Raw genomic sequence first — 12,701 nt, 5'->3', positions numbered from 1 at the left:
TTTGTGCTTCTTCTTCCGGGATGATAAGCGGAATAGGGGAGGTGAGTGAGGCAACATATGAGAAGAGTGTTTTTGGGTCGTATATGAAGCCGTGTATTTTTTTTGCGTAGAAGTCTCTTTTGGGTCGAAGAATAGTGGCCCTATAGTGGCTCATAGTGGTTTTGTAGGAGGCCCGTGCAGTATTAGTGGGGTTCTTCCGCCATTGTAATTCTTTATGTTGAAGGTTTTGTTTAAGTGTTCTTAATTCTGATGAGAACCAGGGTTTTTTGTTAGAACGGGCAGGATTAATATTCTTGGATGTCAAGGGGCATATTTTATCAGCTGCTGCGTGGGTGATTGTTAGCCAGGAGTTCATGGCGGTGTCCGCATTTGTGAGGTCCAGGTTAGTTAGTTCCTTGGTGAGTGTGTTGCTGAGAGTTTCCATGGAGCATGTTTTTCTAAATTGGATCGTGGATTTGGAGATGTTGTTGTTGGGTTTATTCTTTATGGCTATTTCCGTTTCTATAATTGAGTGATCTGACCAAGGGATGGAGGTGCAGGTAGGAAGAGCAGTGGTCGAGATCGGATCATTCGTAAATATTAAATCTAGTGTGTGTCCTGCTTTGTGCGTGGGTTTGTTAATAATTTGTTTAAAGCCCATGGCCATGAAGGATGAGAGGAGGGCTTCGCAGTTAGCTGAGGGAGATGGGGAGTCCACATGAATGTTGAAGTCTCCTAGCAGGATCGCTGGTGAGTTGGTATTTATGTGTTTGGCTATAAGTTCTATGAGGGGTGATGGGTCGGAGTCTAGGAGCCCAGGCGGAGCATAGATGAGGCAGATTTGGAGTTGATTGGATTTGAATAGCCCGATTTCAAGTTTAATTGAAGTTTTAATTGCATGCTGGGTTAGTCTAAGTTCTTTTTTGGCAGCTAGCAGTAATGTACACACACTCTTGCTATCTCGCACTCTCCCTTTTCTCCCTTTCTCCCCATAGATGTGTGTTGATATCGCGGGTGATGTAGGTGAGGGAAGTGATGTGAAGGCAGTGAGTTCTGTAGGGTTTGCATGGGTTGTAGTGCTGATATAGGGGGTGTGTGTAGGTGATTGGAGGGAGATGGTGGCAGGTATGCTGGGGCTGGGGTGTGTCTCTGTATATGCATGTTTCCCCCTCCCTCTGCACCCTCCACTTTGTCATGCTCTACCCCATATACTCTCTATTTCTTCTCCTTCTCCTCCTCACATGTATGTATGTGCGGGGGGGGGGGGGGGAGGGTTGGTGGGAGTGGTGTAGATAGGGGGTGTGAAGGTGGTGGGGTATGTATGTGAAGCAGGTGACTGTGGAGGGGTAGGTTTGTATGGAGGTAGGGCACAGTGAGGGTGTCAGTGTATGGAGGGGAGGTGAAAGAGGAGAATGGAAGGCTTTGTGTGTGTGTGTGTATATATATATATATATATACACAATTTCCCTGTCATATTCTCCACTTGTCCCCCTCCATGATTCCTTTCCTCCCTCACCCCAACTCCTTCCCTTCCCATCTCACTCCTGTAACTCAACCCTTCTCCTATCTCCTGTTTAATTCTTCTAACTCAAGCCCACCCTCCTTCTTCCCTCCCTTCTTTCCACATCTGGCCTAGTCTTCCTGCCGTTGGTGGAGCCTGGGAAACTCCATCAGCCTTTCTATATCCATCGCACCTCTTTTCTCTTCCTCTATTGATCTGGGAAACCTCATAAGCCTTTCTGTTGCTGCCCTCCTTCACTCCCTCTGCCACTGCTACATTGATGATTGCTCTGGCCCTGGCCCTGCATTGCCTGAGGTCTCCTGCAACGACTTCAGTGTTGCGCAGGCCTGTCCTTCTGCTCCAGAGGAGCACTGCTATGCATACGCTTGCACAGATGCATTTCACTGATCACCTTGATTTGAACCTGTGGGAGCAGCATGTGGTGCCACAGAGGATTTGTATGTGTGTGTATGTGGGGAGTGTATGTATGCATTTGTGGTGGTTATGTGTGGGCATTGGGGTGTATATGTGGGTGGGTGTTGGTATGTGGTTATTGTAGTGGTGTGGGTAAGGGTGGAGGAGTGGGATGTGTGGGTAATGGTGGTGTCAATGGGTGCCTGGGCTTGAATGTTGCGACTGGGTTTGTGGTTCTGTGCATGAGTTAGATGGAAGGATCAAGGTGGAGATATGTGAAAGTGAAGAGTGTGCATTTGGGTGGTATGTGGTAATGCTAGCAGGGGTTGAGTCAATATATGAAGAATGAATGTTGTTACATAGTTTGCAGTGGTGTGAGGATTGTGGGCTGTGTGTGATACATTTATGTGGTGTGGGATGTTGTGGAGGGAGTATGACTAGGGATGAGTAGGCATGCCAGGGGGGTTGAGTGTTGCAACTTGGTTTGTAGAGGAGTGCAAGTGGATGTGTGGGGAGGATATGTATGGCTGATATGTGGTAATGGTGTGAGTGGTCTGAGGGGTTGAATAGGTGGCATAAAAGGCTAAGTATGTGTAGGGGGATGGGATGAGTATTATGAAAAGGTTTCCAGCAGTATGCATGGTGAAGGTGTCTCTGTTGAGGATGTGTGGGTAGGGATGTGTGTGAAGGTATGATTTTGTGGTGTGTAGGGGATGACTCACTAGGGTGATGAAGTAGGTTTGTGGCGGAAGAGTAGAGTGTTGCAACTGCATTTGCAATGGTGTGTGTGATTGTGGGTGGTGTTAGTGCTGTGAGGGGTTGAGTGATTAAGGGTCAGTAGGTGTGCAGAGAGGTTATGTGTTGCAACTAGGTTTGCATGGATGTGCAGGTAGAGGTTGGGGGTGTGTGTGGGTGATGTGTGGTGGTGGTGAGAGTGGTCTGAGGGGTTGAGTTGTTGGGATGTGAAGAGGTGAGTGGGTCTGCCTAGGGAAGGGGGGCATGTGTTGTGACAGAGTTTCCAGTGGTGTGTGTAGTGTAGATGACTATGATTATGGACATGTGGGAAAATTTTAGTGGTGTGTGTGTGTGTGGTGGAGGGATGAGTCACTGAGGTAGGAAAGTAGGTTTGTGGGGGAGGGGCAGAATGTTATAACAGGGTTTGTGGTGGTGGTGGGGGTAGAGGTATGGGTTGTATTGTGGGTGATGTGTGGTAGTGGTATTAGTGGTGAGAGGGGGTGAGTGTCTAGCGTTTGGTGATAGTGTCAGTGTTGTGCAGTGGAGCGAGTACTGCAAGTAGATTTTTGGTGGTACATATTTTGTAAGTGGCTGTAGGGAGGTTACTTATGGGTGGGGGTTTTGGGAGAGATGTCTCAGAATAGGTTTTTATAGAAAGTGGATAGTGTCAGTGGTGTGAGGAGGATGAATGGTGTTCGGAGGGGGTGGAGGTGTGTTTATGGATTGCATGCATTCGGGGTGTAAGGAGGACTGTGGGGCATGGAAGGGTATGGGGGTGAATGCAGGAGTATGGGCACTCTTTTCTCATGGCACTCCCCACTTTGTCATCCTTCCTACTGTCTCTTTTTCTTGACCTTTTCTTCCTCCCTCCTGCATATCTTCTCTGCGCTTGTCCTGTCTGCACTCTCCCTTCCTCCTCACTCTACTCTTAACCACATAAGCAGCTAATTGTGGCTCCAGTTTCACAGGGTTTGTTTGAGGGCTGGTTCTCTGCCTGCTGCCACCCTCCTGCCCTCTCTTCATACTGTCATTGACTCGGGGGATGTTGTAATACAGTTTGATATTTTGCTTGCCTGTCTCTAATCTGTCACTAGACCTGTCATTTTTGCTTACCCCTCACTGACTTATAGGTGTATAAAACCACAGCAGCATGCATTTACCTCCCACCCAGCAGTTTCCTTGGTCTCTCCCACTCAGCATTTGTTTCTCCTGCTGGGGCCTGCTGTTGTAGTCGATCCATGCATGCATTGGAGAGCATGCATGCTGTGCAAATTGTGCTGAAATTTCTACCCAGAGATCCTAATATTTTTATAGAAAGATTGGTTTCCTTATTTTTAACTGGCTCTGATGACCTTGGAACTGAACCCAATTGTGATTTCTGGCTTGCCTATGTGAATTACTTAAGACTAGAACTCAAGATACCTGAAATGGATATTGAATATGTTTGTATTATAATCCTTGCTTGAGGAGAGCATATATATGAGTTGTTGAAACCCTGTATTGACATGAACATGCATTCTTTATTGTTATTGCTGTGTTTAAATACATTTAAGCTTAGAACCTAAAAGAGACTGGTATTTCAATAACTCAGACTGAGAACCTGATGAACTCATATAAGGATTATCATGCTTACCGTGATGAAGAGCTTCCTGCATGATTTTCCGTGCTTCATTGCTTTTTAACCGAAGTGCATAGTGACAGATAGCAGCTGCAATTCTCACTCGAGGATTCCGGTCCTCCAGAGCTGCCGTGATGAGAGGCTGCAGCTCCTGGGGCACATCTGGGACTGACTTAGGGTTATCTGTTCTCAAGTAAATAAGAGCGATCAGTGAAAATGAAAGGGATTTGCAAACCCCCAACTGCTGATATTAACAGAAAGAATTGATGACTTGCACTGGTATATTCTTCATTATTATAAGATTTAGAGAGTGATGATCAAAGCCATTTAATGGGTAAAACAGCATTTTACCCATAGAAATAGGCTCTTTGAATTCTATCCACTCTCAATGCAGGCAAAATTGTGAGCACTGTAATTTTGCCCGAACAGTTTACAAGAATTTCTGAGGGCAGAGTTAGGTTAGATCCAAGGAAACAACACATGTAGTTTTGTATTTTATTTTTTTTGCTGGAAAAACTAGTAACAGAGAAAGCAGGCACAAAATTCTGCTGTTACTACTTTTTCCTTAGGCTGTAATCAAAGTAAAACTGCTCAATAGTTTTGCTTTGCTTATTGTTGCAAACACCACAAGTAAAAACTCCCTGTGGAATTTGTACCAACAGTCAGTTTTGATTATTGCTCCTTAGAGGGCAATTTGAAAAGTCATTTACCACTGGAGAGCAATTTGAAAAGTCATTTACCACTGGAAAGAAAATTGCCCTTTCTTTCCAGTGGTAAAAGTATGTGCAGAGATCAACAAAGTGCATACTTTTACCTGTGGAAAAAGTAGGCGAGTTTAGAGGTGGGCTTAGGTCTGGAAAGGAAACAACAAATTCAGTTTTGCATTTTCAAAACTACACATATTGGAGGTAATTATCAAGAAGTTTTATGTGTATAAATGGATTTTGCGTACCTAAATGGGCTTTTGAAAATTGCTTTTACATGTGACTTCTTTGAAATTTCACTGAATTTTCAAAAAATTTACACCCGTTAATGGGCCTTTGAAAATTAGTATGATATGTGCTACTTTTATACATGTAACTCCATTGTAAATTCACTCTATTATTTTCAAAGTAAAAAGTACCTGCAGAAAAATCAGATACAAATCTCTGTGTATACTTTCCCTGTGGCAATTTTCAAACGGAAAATATGTGCATACTTGGGAAATATAAGGATATATATGTGAGTGAGTGAGAGAACCTTCACATAGACATCAATGTCACTCTCTATTTATACCATTGTAAGAGGGGCACTTTTGAGTGGGGTTGGGGGGAGGGATAGTTTGGGGGGGGGGGTTACATACACAGTAGGAGGTCCGAACAGGAAAGTACACATCACTGAAGATTTTCTGTCACTTCAATCGATGAAAGGTAAAAGAGGAGTTGATTTGTCCAATGCACTCTCTACCTAGCTTGAAGAGTGCATTGTACAAATCAACTCCTCTTGTACCCTTCTTCAATTGCAATAACAGAAAATCTTCAGTAATGTATTTTTCCTGTTCGTACCTCCTACTGTCTATCTAAAACCACCCCCACAAAAATACTCCTCCCCCCAAACCCCACTCAGAGTTAAAATTTCCTCCTCTTACAGTGGTATAAATCTGTCTCTCTCTCTCTCTCACTCACACACACACAGGCTCCCTCTCTCTAGTGCACATACACAACCTCATACAGGCTCCCCTCTTTCTCTCTTGCACACACACACACACATGCTCCCTTTCTCTCTCATGCATACACCCTCACACAGACTATCTATGTCTTTCTCTCACACACCCCTGCACACTGGCTCCCTCTCTCGCTCACCTCCACACACACATAGGCTCCCTCTCTCTCACACACACACACTTCCCTTCACATAGACTCTCCTTCTTACAAATACACACACCCTCACACAGGCTCCCTCTGTCACAAACAAGCACCCTCACATATACACAATCCCTTTTTCATACATACCTGTTCCCAATCTCTCACACATATACACACTCCTTCACAATCTCCTCACATGGACTCCCTTTCTCTGGCACACACATCCACACACCCTCACACATGCTCTCTCTCACCCCCCAGGCTCGCAGTCTTACACACACCCACACATACACTCTCACCGAGGCCTGCTCCATCTTCGCCGTGAGTGGGATGACTTCCACTCACGGAATGCCTGGGCCTCTTTCCTCTTCACGAAAGAAGGCTGTCCCACTCACAGCACGCTGGGGCCTGCCAAATTCTGAGAAAATTCTGCGCAACTGCACAAGAGGGGAATTCTGTGCTCCACAGTAGCACAGAATTCCCACAGGGCTAAAGGATATTCCAGGGTGGGGATAAGAGGTATGCATGGAAGTTGCTATTTTATAAGAGATTTACATAAATACATTAGGCAACTACTTCATAAAATTTTACACCTGTTAATTAACTAGAGCAACAATTCTCAACCGGTATGTCGCGACACACCGGTGTGTCGCCAAGCACCAGCAGGAGTGTCGTGTCTCCCGGTGTCCCACTGCCCCATTGTACTTTCCTTCTCCCTTTTTCCAGCCCCCATGGGCCAAATGGAAGCCTCCTTTCTTCCTAACCCCACTGCCCAATGGGAAGCCTCCTTCATTCTGCCTGCCCCCGCACCTCCTCACTTCTACCTGCCAGTGGGAGTAGGAAGAAGGGGGGAAGCCTTTGCCTGGCCGGTGAGGCAGGCATCACATAGCCCGGGGGTGGGATGGGAGGAATGGCAGTGTTGAACTCCGACAAAGCAAAGCCGCCTCGGGAGCTCATCCCCGTGGCGGCGAAGAGGAAAACACGACCCTAACGAAGCAAGGCTGCTACAGGAGCTCATCCCCGTGGTGATGAAGAGGAAACCCGACCCTGACCGAGGCCACCACGGGAGCCCATCCCCGTGGCAGCGAAGAAGAAACCCAACCCCGACCAGGCCACCACGGAGCCCATCCCTGTGGCGGCAAAATAAGAAGGCCCGCTAGAGTAAAGCCGCAGCGGAACTGGAGCCCATCCCTGCAGTGAAGGAAGAAGAGGTTTTTGGTGAGAGTTTGTGTGTGGGTGTGAATGAGTGCCTGGGTGAGAGCTTGGTGTGAGTGGATGTGAATGAGTGCCTGGGTGAGAGCTTGTATCTGAGGGTATAAATGGGTGCCTGGGTGAGAGCTTGGGTCTGTGAGTGTGAATGGGTGCCTAAGTGAGAGTTTGTGGTCTGTGGGTGTGAATGGGTGCCTGGTTGAGAGCTTGTGGGTGTGAATAGGTGCCTGGGAGACAGCTTGTGTTTGTGGGTGTGAATGGGTGCCTAAGTGAGAGCTTGTGTCTATGGGTGTGAATGGATGCATGAGTGAGAGCTTGTGTCTGTGGGTGTGAATGGGTGCCTGGTTGAGAGCTTGTGGGTGTGAATGGGTGCCTGGGAGACAGCTTGTGTTTGTGGGTGTGAATGGGTGCCTAAGTGAGAGCTTGTGACTGTGGGTGTGAATGGATGGCTAGTTGATAGCTTGTGGGTGTGACTGGGTGCCTGGGAGAGTGCTTGTGTTTGTGGGTGTGAATGGATGCATGAGTGAGATCTTGTGTCTGTGAGTGTGAATGGGTGAGAGCTTGTGTGTGTGGATGTGAATGGTGCTTGGGTGAGAGCTGGTGTGAATGGGTGCTTGGGTGAGAGCTTGTGTGTGTGGGTGTGAATGGAAGCCTGGGTGAGAGCTTGTGGATGTGAATCGGTGCCAGGGTGAGAGCTGGTGTGAATGGGCATGAGAGCCTTTGTGTGTGATTGAGAGCTTGTATATAAGAGAGCATGTGTGTGATAGAGAGAGAGACTGGGCAGGGAGGTGATGTGTTTCTGTGTGCAGAAGATGACTAGTGTGCATATGTGAGAGAGAGACTGGTCAGGAAGATGACTGGTGTGAGAGAGACTGAGACTGGTCGTGGGGTCTAATTGGGTGTGTGTGTATGTGTGTGTGAGTGACTGGTTATGGGTGCTAAGGAAGAGGACTGTGAGGTCAGAGCTTCAGCAGCCCTTGCTGCTTCACATCCACACAAACACAAGCTCTCACCCAGGCACTCATTCACACCCACACACACAAACTCTCACCAAAAGGGTTGGAAGGGAAAGGAGTAGGAGAGTTGCTGGAGATGGTAAGTAAAGGTGGCTTTTTAAATTTATTTTTCTTGATTGACTGCCATTTTAATTATTGGGTATTATGCGATGTCTGCTGTTTTGAAATATTTTATTGATATTTGGACATGTTTTAATAATTTTTATGAGTTTTTAATTGTTGGATAATATTCTGTTCAGCAGCTGTTTTGTAACATTTTTAGTATAGCTTTACAATTATTTCTGTGTGGGGCTCTATAGCAGCTTGGCTTATTCTGTTTTCCCAATAAGAAATATATTAGTGTTTAGGGCCTGGTTTAATAGTTGTATTTCTTAGACAGGGTTGTTACTGTTTGAGTGTGTTTCATAATACAGGTGTAACTTTGTGTGGGTAAGTTTGTGTGCATTATTGCAAATCCTGAAAGTCTGTTAGGTGCTATATATCTCTTTCCATTTTTCCAGGTTCGCACTGCATGTAGAGTGGCTTTTTTTGTTTTCCATTCCAGTTTCTGTCTCCATTTTTATAATTTGTGGTTTTTCTGTACTTGGTGAAGGTCAGTTCTCGGTGTGAAACCGAAGTGAGGTATTTTAGTAGCATGCAAGCATTTGTATCAATCTTATTTGTTGTGTTTTCTCAATAGATATGCATTAGTGGTAAATTACTGTCTTTTCATAAGGAAGGTTATTGTGCCTGGTAGTAAAGGGAGTTTGTTTTGTTTTACTGAGATGTCATCAGAACCAGAATATCTTTTTTGTATGGCGAGTTGTACAGGGTAATGCCTTAGATCTGCTCTGCACACATTGCTGGGGGTTGAGAGGATTCCTATGGATGCAGAGTGCATGTTTACATTTAGCCTCGTGATGGTCACATGTTCAGTGTGTCATCCATCTGTCAGGTGTGTCCCAGCCAAAAAAAGGTTGAGAACCACTGAACTACAGCAATTGATTTCAGATTCATCTATTGTCTGATATTTGTGGGTGGGAGGTCTGGGTAAACTGGAGGAAATTCAGGATGAAGTACTAAGAGGGACTCGGTGAAGACTGAGTGAAATAGCAAAGATTCAGCAAAGCGGCTATGTTAAAATATACTTACTTCTGCATGTAAATCGGGGTTTTAAGCATACGTTATATTATTTTTGCACATAAAATATATGCACATGTTGCGATCGCGGGCAGGCTCTTACCCCACGCGGCCAGTCGGGCCGCTGACGCTGTTTTCTTCACGGCAGGCCTGCCACCGCCGCCGGGTCCCTTCCTGGCTGCCTCCAGCCCTGCGCGGCAGGGTCGGGCCACCGGGAGCTCCTTCGGGTGGCTGGGCCAGCTGCCACCGCTCCGGTATTCCCCGACGCGCTGCAGGCTTCCCGGGGTCTTCAGCCGGCAGGGAGGGCGTCCCTGCCGGTGCCTGCTTCAGCCCGGGTCCTTGGTCGGCAGGGAGGCCGTCCCTGCCAGTGCCTGCAGTCTCTCCACTTCAGCCTACAGCCAGCCTCTGACTCCGGCCTGCTTCCGACTCCACTTCAGCCTACAGCCTGCTTCAGTCTCCGGTTTGCTTCTGACCCCGCTTCACCCACTGCCTGCCTCTGTCTCCGGTTGCTACAGACTCCGCAGCCGCCCGCTGCCCTGCCTTCAGCCGGCCCTCGGCCCTGTGCAGCCGGTTCCCTGCCTTCCTGCTTCAGTCTTCGCGGCTGGGAGCCGCTAGCAGCCTGCCACCTTTCCACCTTCAGAGCAGCCCTGCTCCGCGGCCTGCCTGACTCCCTTGGATTGTCCACGTGGTCGGGAGGACGCCGTCAGCTTCCAGCCTGTCTCTTCAGCTTCTTAGGGCGCGGGCGCGCGCCCCTCTACTCCTCTTCAAGGGCCAGCTAGGTGTGGCCCCCTGCTGGCTCCTCCCAGGGTGTTGTCATCATCAGCCCTACTAAAGGGCCCAGCTTCCAGTCTAACGTTGCCTTCGCAAGGAGTTGGTCACTCCTGAGATCCTCGTTCCAAGAGCTGCCTTGAGTTCCAGCCTTCTGCAAGGTCCAGTGTTACTCGTTCTCTGTTGGAGCTCTTCGTCTCGTCTGATGTTTACCTGCTGTTCCAGTCCTGATGTCTGCTTGATGTACCAGCCCTGATGTTTGCCTGTTCCTGTTCCTGCCCTTGGCCTGTCTTCCGATCCCGTGTTCCAGTCCAGTTGATGCCTTGCCTTGCCTTCGGCTGCCGGTGTGCAGCAATCCCTGCTTCAGGCTGCCGGTGTGCAGCAAACCCTGCTATAGACTGCCTGGTGTGCAGCTACCTGCCTTACCCTGTTCCTGAATCTCCTGAAAGCTAGCACCTCGTTCCTGTTCTTCAAGATGTCCTGGTGCCTCGCGGCAAGCCATGTCGTGGTCCGTGACCAGCCCCATGGGTGGGCTGAGTAGGGCGCTTCGTGATGCAAGCCTTGCACCTCGTTCCTGAGTCTGTGGGAAAGCCTTACCCTGTTCCTGAATCTCCTGAAAGCTAGCACCTCGTTCCTGTTCCTCAAGATGTCCAGGTATCCTGCGGCAACCTCTGTCGTGGTCCGTGACCAGCCCCATGGGTGGGCTGAGTAGGACGCTTCGTGATGCAAGCCTTGCACCTCGTTCCTGAATCTATGAGAAAGCCTTACCCTGTTCCTGAGTCTCCTGAAAGCTAGCACCTCGTTCCTGTTCCTCAAGATGTCCTGGTGCCTCGCGGCAAGCCATGTCGTGGTCCGTGACCAGCCCCATGGGTGGGCTGAGTAGGGCGCTTCATGATGCAAGCCTTGCACCTCGTTCCTGAATCTGTGAGAAAGCCTTACCCTATTCCTGAAGTCTCTGAAAGCATGGTATCCTGCGGCAACCTCTGTCGTGGTCCGTGACCAGCCCCTCGGGCGGGCTGTGTAGGGCGCTCCACGTTGCCAGTCTCGTACCTCGCCCTAGAGTCTCCTGTATGCATCATACCTCATTCCTGACTCTACGTCTACACTTCCGGTACCTTGCTTCTGAGTCTACGTCAGTACGTCCAGTACTTTGTCTCTGAGTCCACATCTACACTTCCAGTACCTTGCTCCTGAGTCTACGTCAGCACGTCCAGTACCTTGTCTCTGAGTCCACGTCTGCACTTCCAGTACCTTGCTCCTGAGTCTACGTCAGCACGTTCAGTACCTGTGCCTGAGTCTACGTCTGCACTTCCAGTATCTCGTTTCTGAGTCTCGTCTGCATCCATGTTCCAGTCCTCGCTGCCCTGGCCTCCATCCGGCCTGCCACTTCATGCCGTACCCCTGCGGCAGGTCCGAAAGGGCTGGGAACGGTCGGAGGACTGTTCACAAGACCAACATAGCGTTGTTGGGTCTTCCGAAGCGTGCAGGCTCGGAGGAGGGCCTGTCTTCCAGTCTTCTCTCCAGCTTGCTCCCGTCTAGCCCATGCTCGGGCATGCCACGCCTCCCGCGGCACCTCTTCAGACTCTCTGGCGTCGAGCCGCGGCCCAAGGGCACACACCTCTCCCAGGAGTGGGATCGCTCTCTGAGCGCTCCGCAACATGCACATATGTTTATAAAATAGGTAGCAAAGCACACATTTATCTCACATTGGAAATCTTTGCATGTACCGAGACATTAATATCATCTATGGTGCCTGAAAACTGGAGGTTGCCAATGTAACACCAGTTTTTAAAAAGGGATCATGGGGTGATCCAGGAAACTACAGACCAGTAAGTCTAATGTCTGTTCCAGCCAAAATGGTAGAAACTATCATAAAGAACAAAATTACTGAATATATAGATAGGCATAGTTTAATGAGATAAAACCAACATGGATTAGGCCAAGGAAAGTCTTGCCTCACAAATCTGCTATATTTTTTGAGGGAGTAAATAAACATGCGAATAAAGGTATTGCAATTGCCATTCACAGGCCCGACCGCAAGCAGTTCACTCACCCCCAATGCCATCTGCCTGTCCTTCACGGTCTTGTGCTACCGATGCTCTTCACAACCTGGAGCACCACTTCTCCAGACGCCAGCCATGCTGCTTCTTTCATGAGGTGATGAGATGCCACCTCTTCCTCCTTCCCCGCAGCATGGGTGCCACCTGTTCTGCTGCTGCTTTCATGTGGTGAGGAGCCCTCCTGTTGCCATCCCCTGTGCGGCCTGGAGGCATCGCCGACTCTCTGCTCATGCACCTGATGCCTCTGCTGCCAGCATTCTCTAGGCGCTCACGCCTCTGCTCTCAATTTAAAGGGACCGCAGTGGGAAAAGCCCTACGGCCCTTCCTGATGACGTCATCCAGCCTGCTGATGACGTCATCCAGCCAGCCCTATAAAAGGGATCTTCAGTCTTCACTCCTGGCCTTCGCAATGGATTGCTAGCACCATCAAGGTCTTCA

General features: G+C 48.6%; 1 protein-coding gene across 3 annotated transcripts in view; it reads right to left on the bottom strand.

Moving 5' to 3' along the window:
- The window catches only part of HEATR4 (HEAT repeat containing 4), a 265,168-nt gene that overhangs the window by 120,390 nt on the left and 132,077 nt on the right, over positions 1–12,701 (bottom strand). For all 3 annotated transcript variants that reach the window (XM_029598645.1, XM_029598646.1, XM_029598647.1), the window contains one exon: positions 4,263–4,430. In XM_029598645.1, the coding sequence (XP_029454505.1) occupies positions 4,263–4,430 (168 nt within the window). The remainder of the gene's footprint in view (positions 1–4,262; positions 4,431–12,701) is intronic.

This window comes from Rhinatrema bivittatum, chromosome 4 (genome assembly GCF_901001135.1).
Source record: "Rhinatrema bivittatum chromosome 4, aRhiBiv1.1, whole genome shotgun sequence".
Lineage (NCBI taxonomy): Eukaryota > Metazoa > Chordata > Amphibia > Gymnophiona > Rhinatrematidae > Rhinatrema > Rhinatrema bivittatum.
The sequence above is the reverse complement of the archived record's forward strand: the minus strand, read 5'-3'. Positions and strand labels throughout refer to the sequence as shown.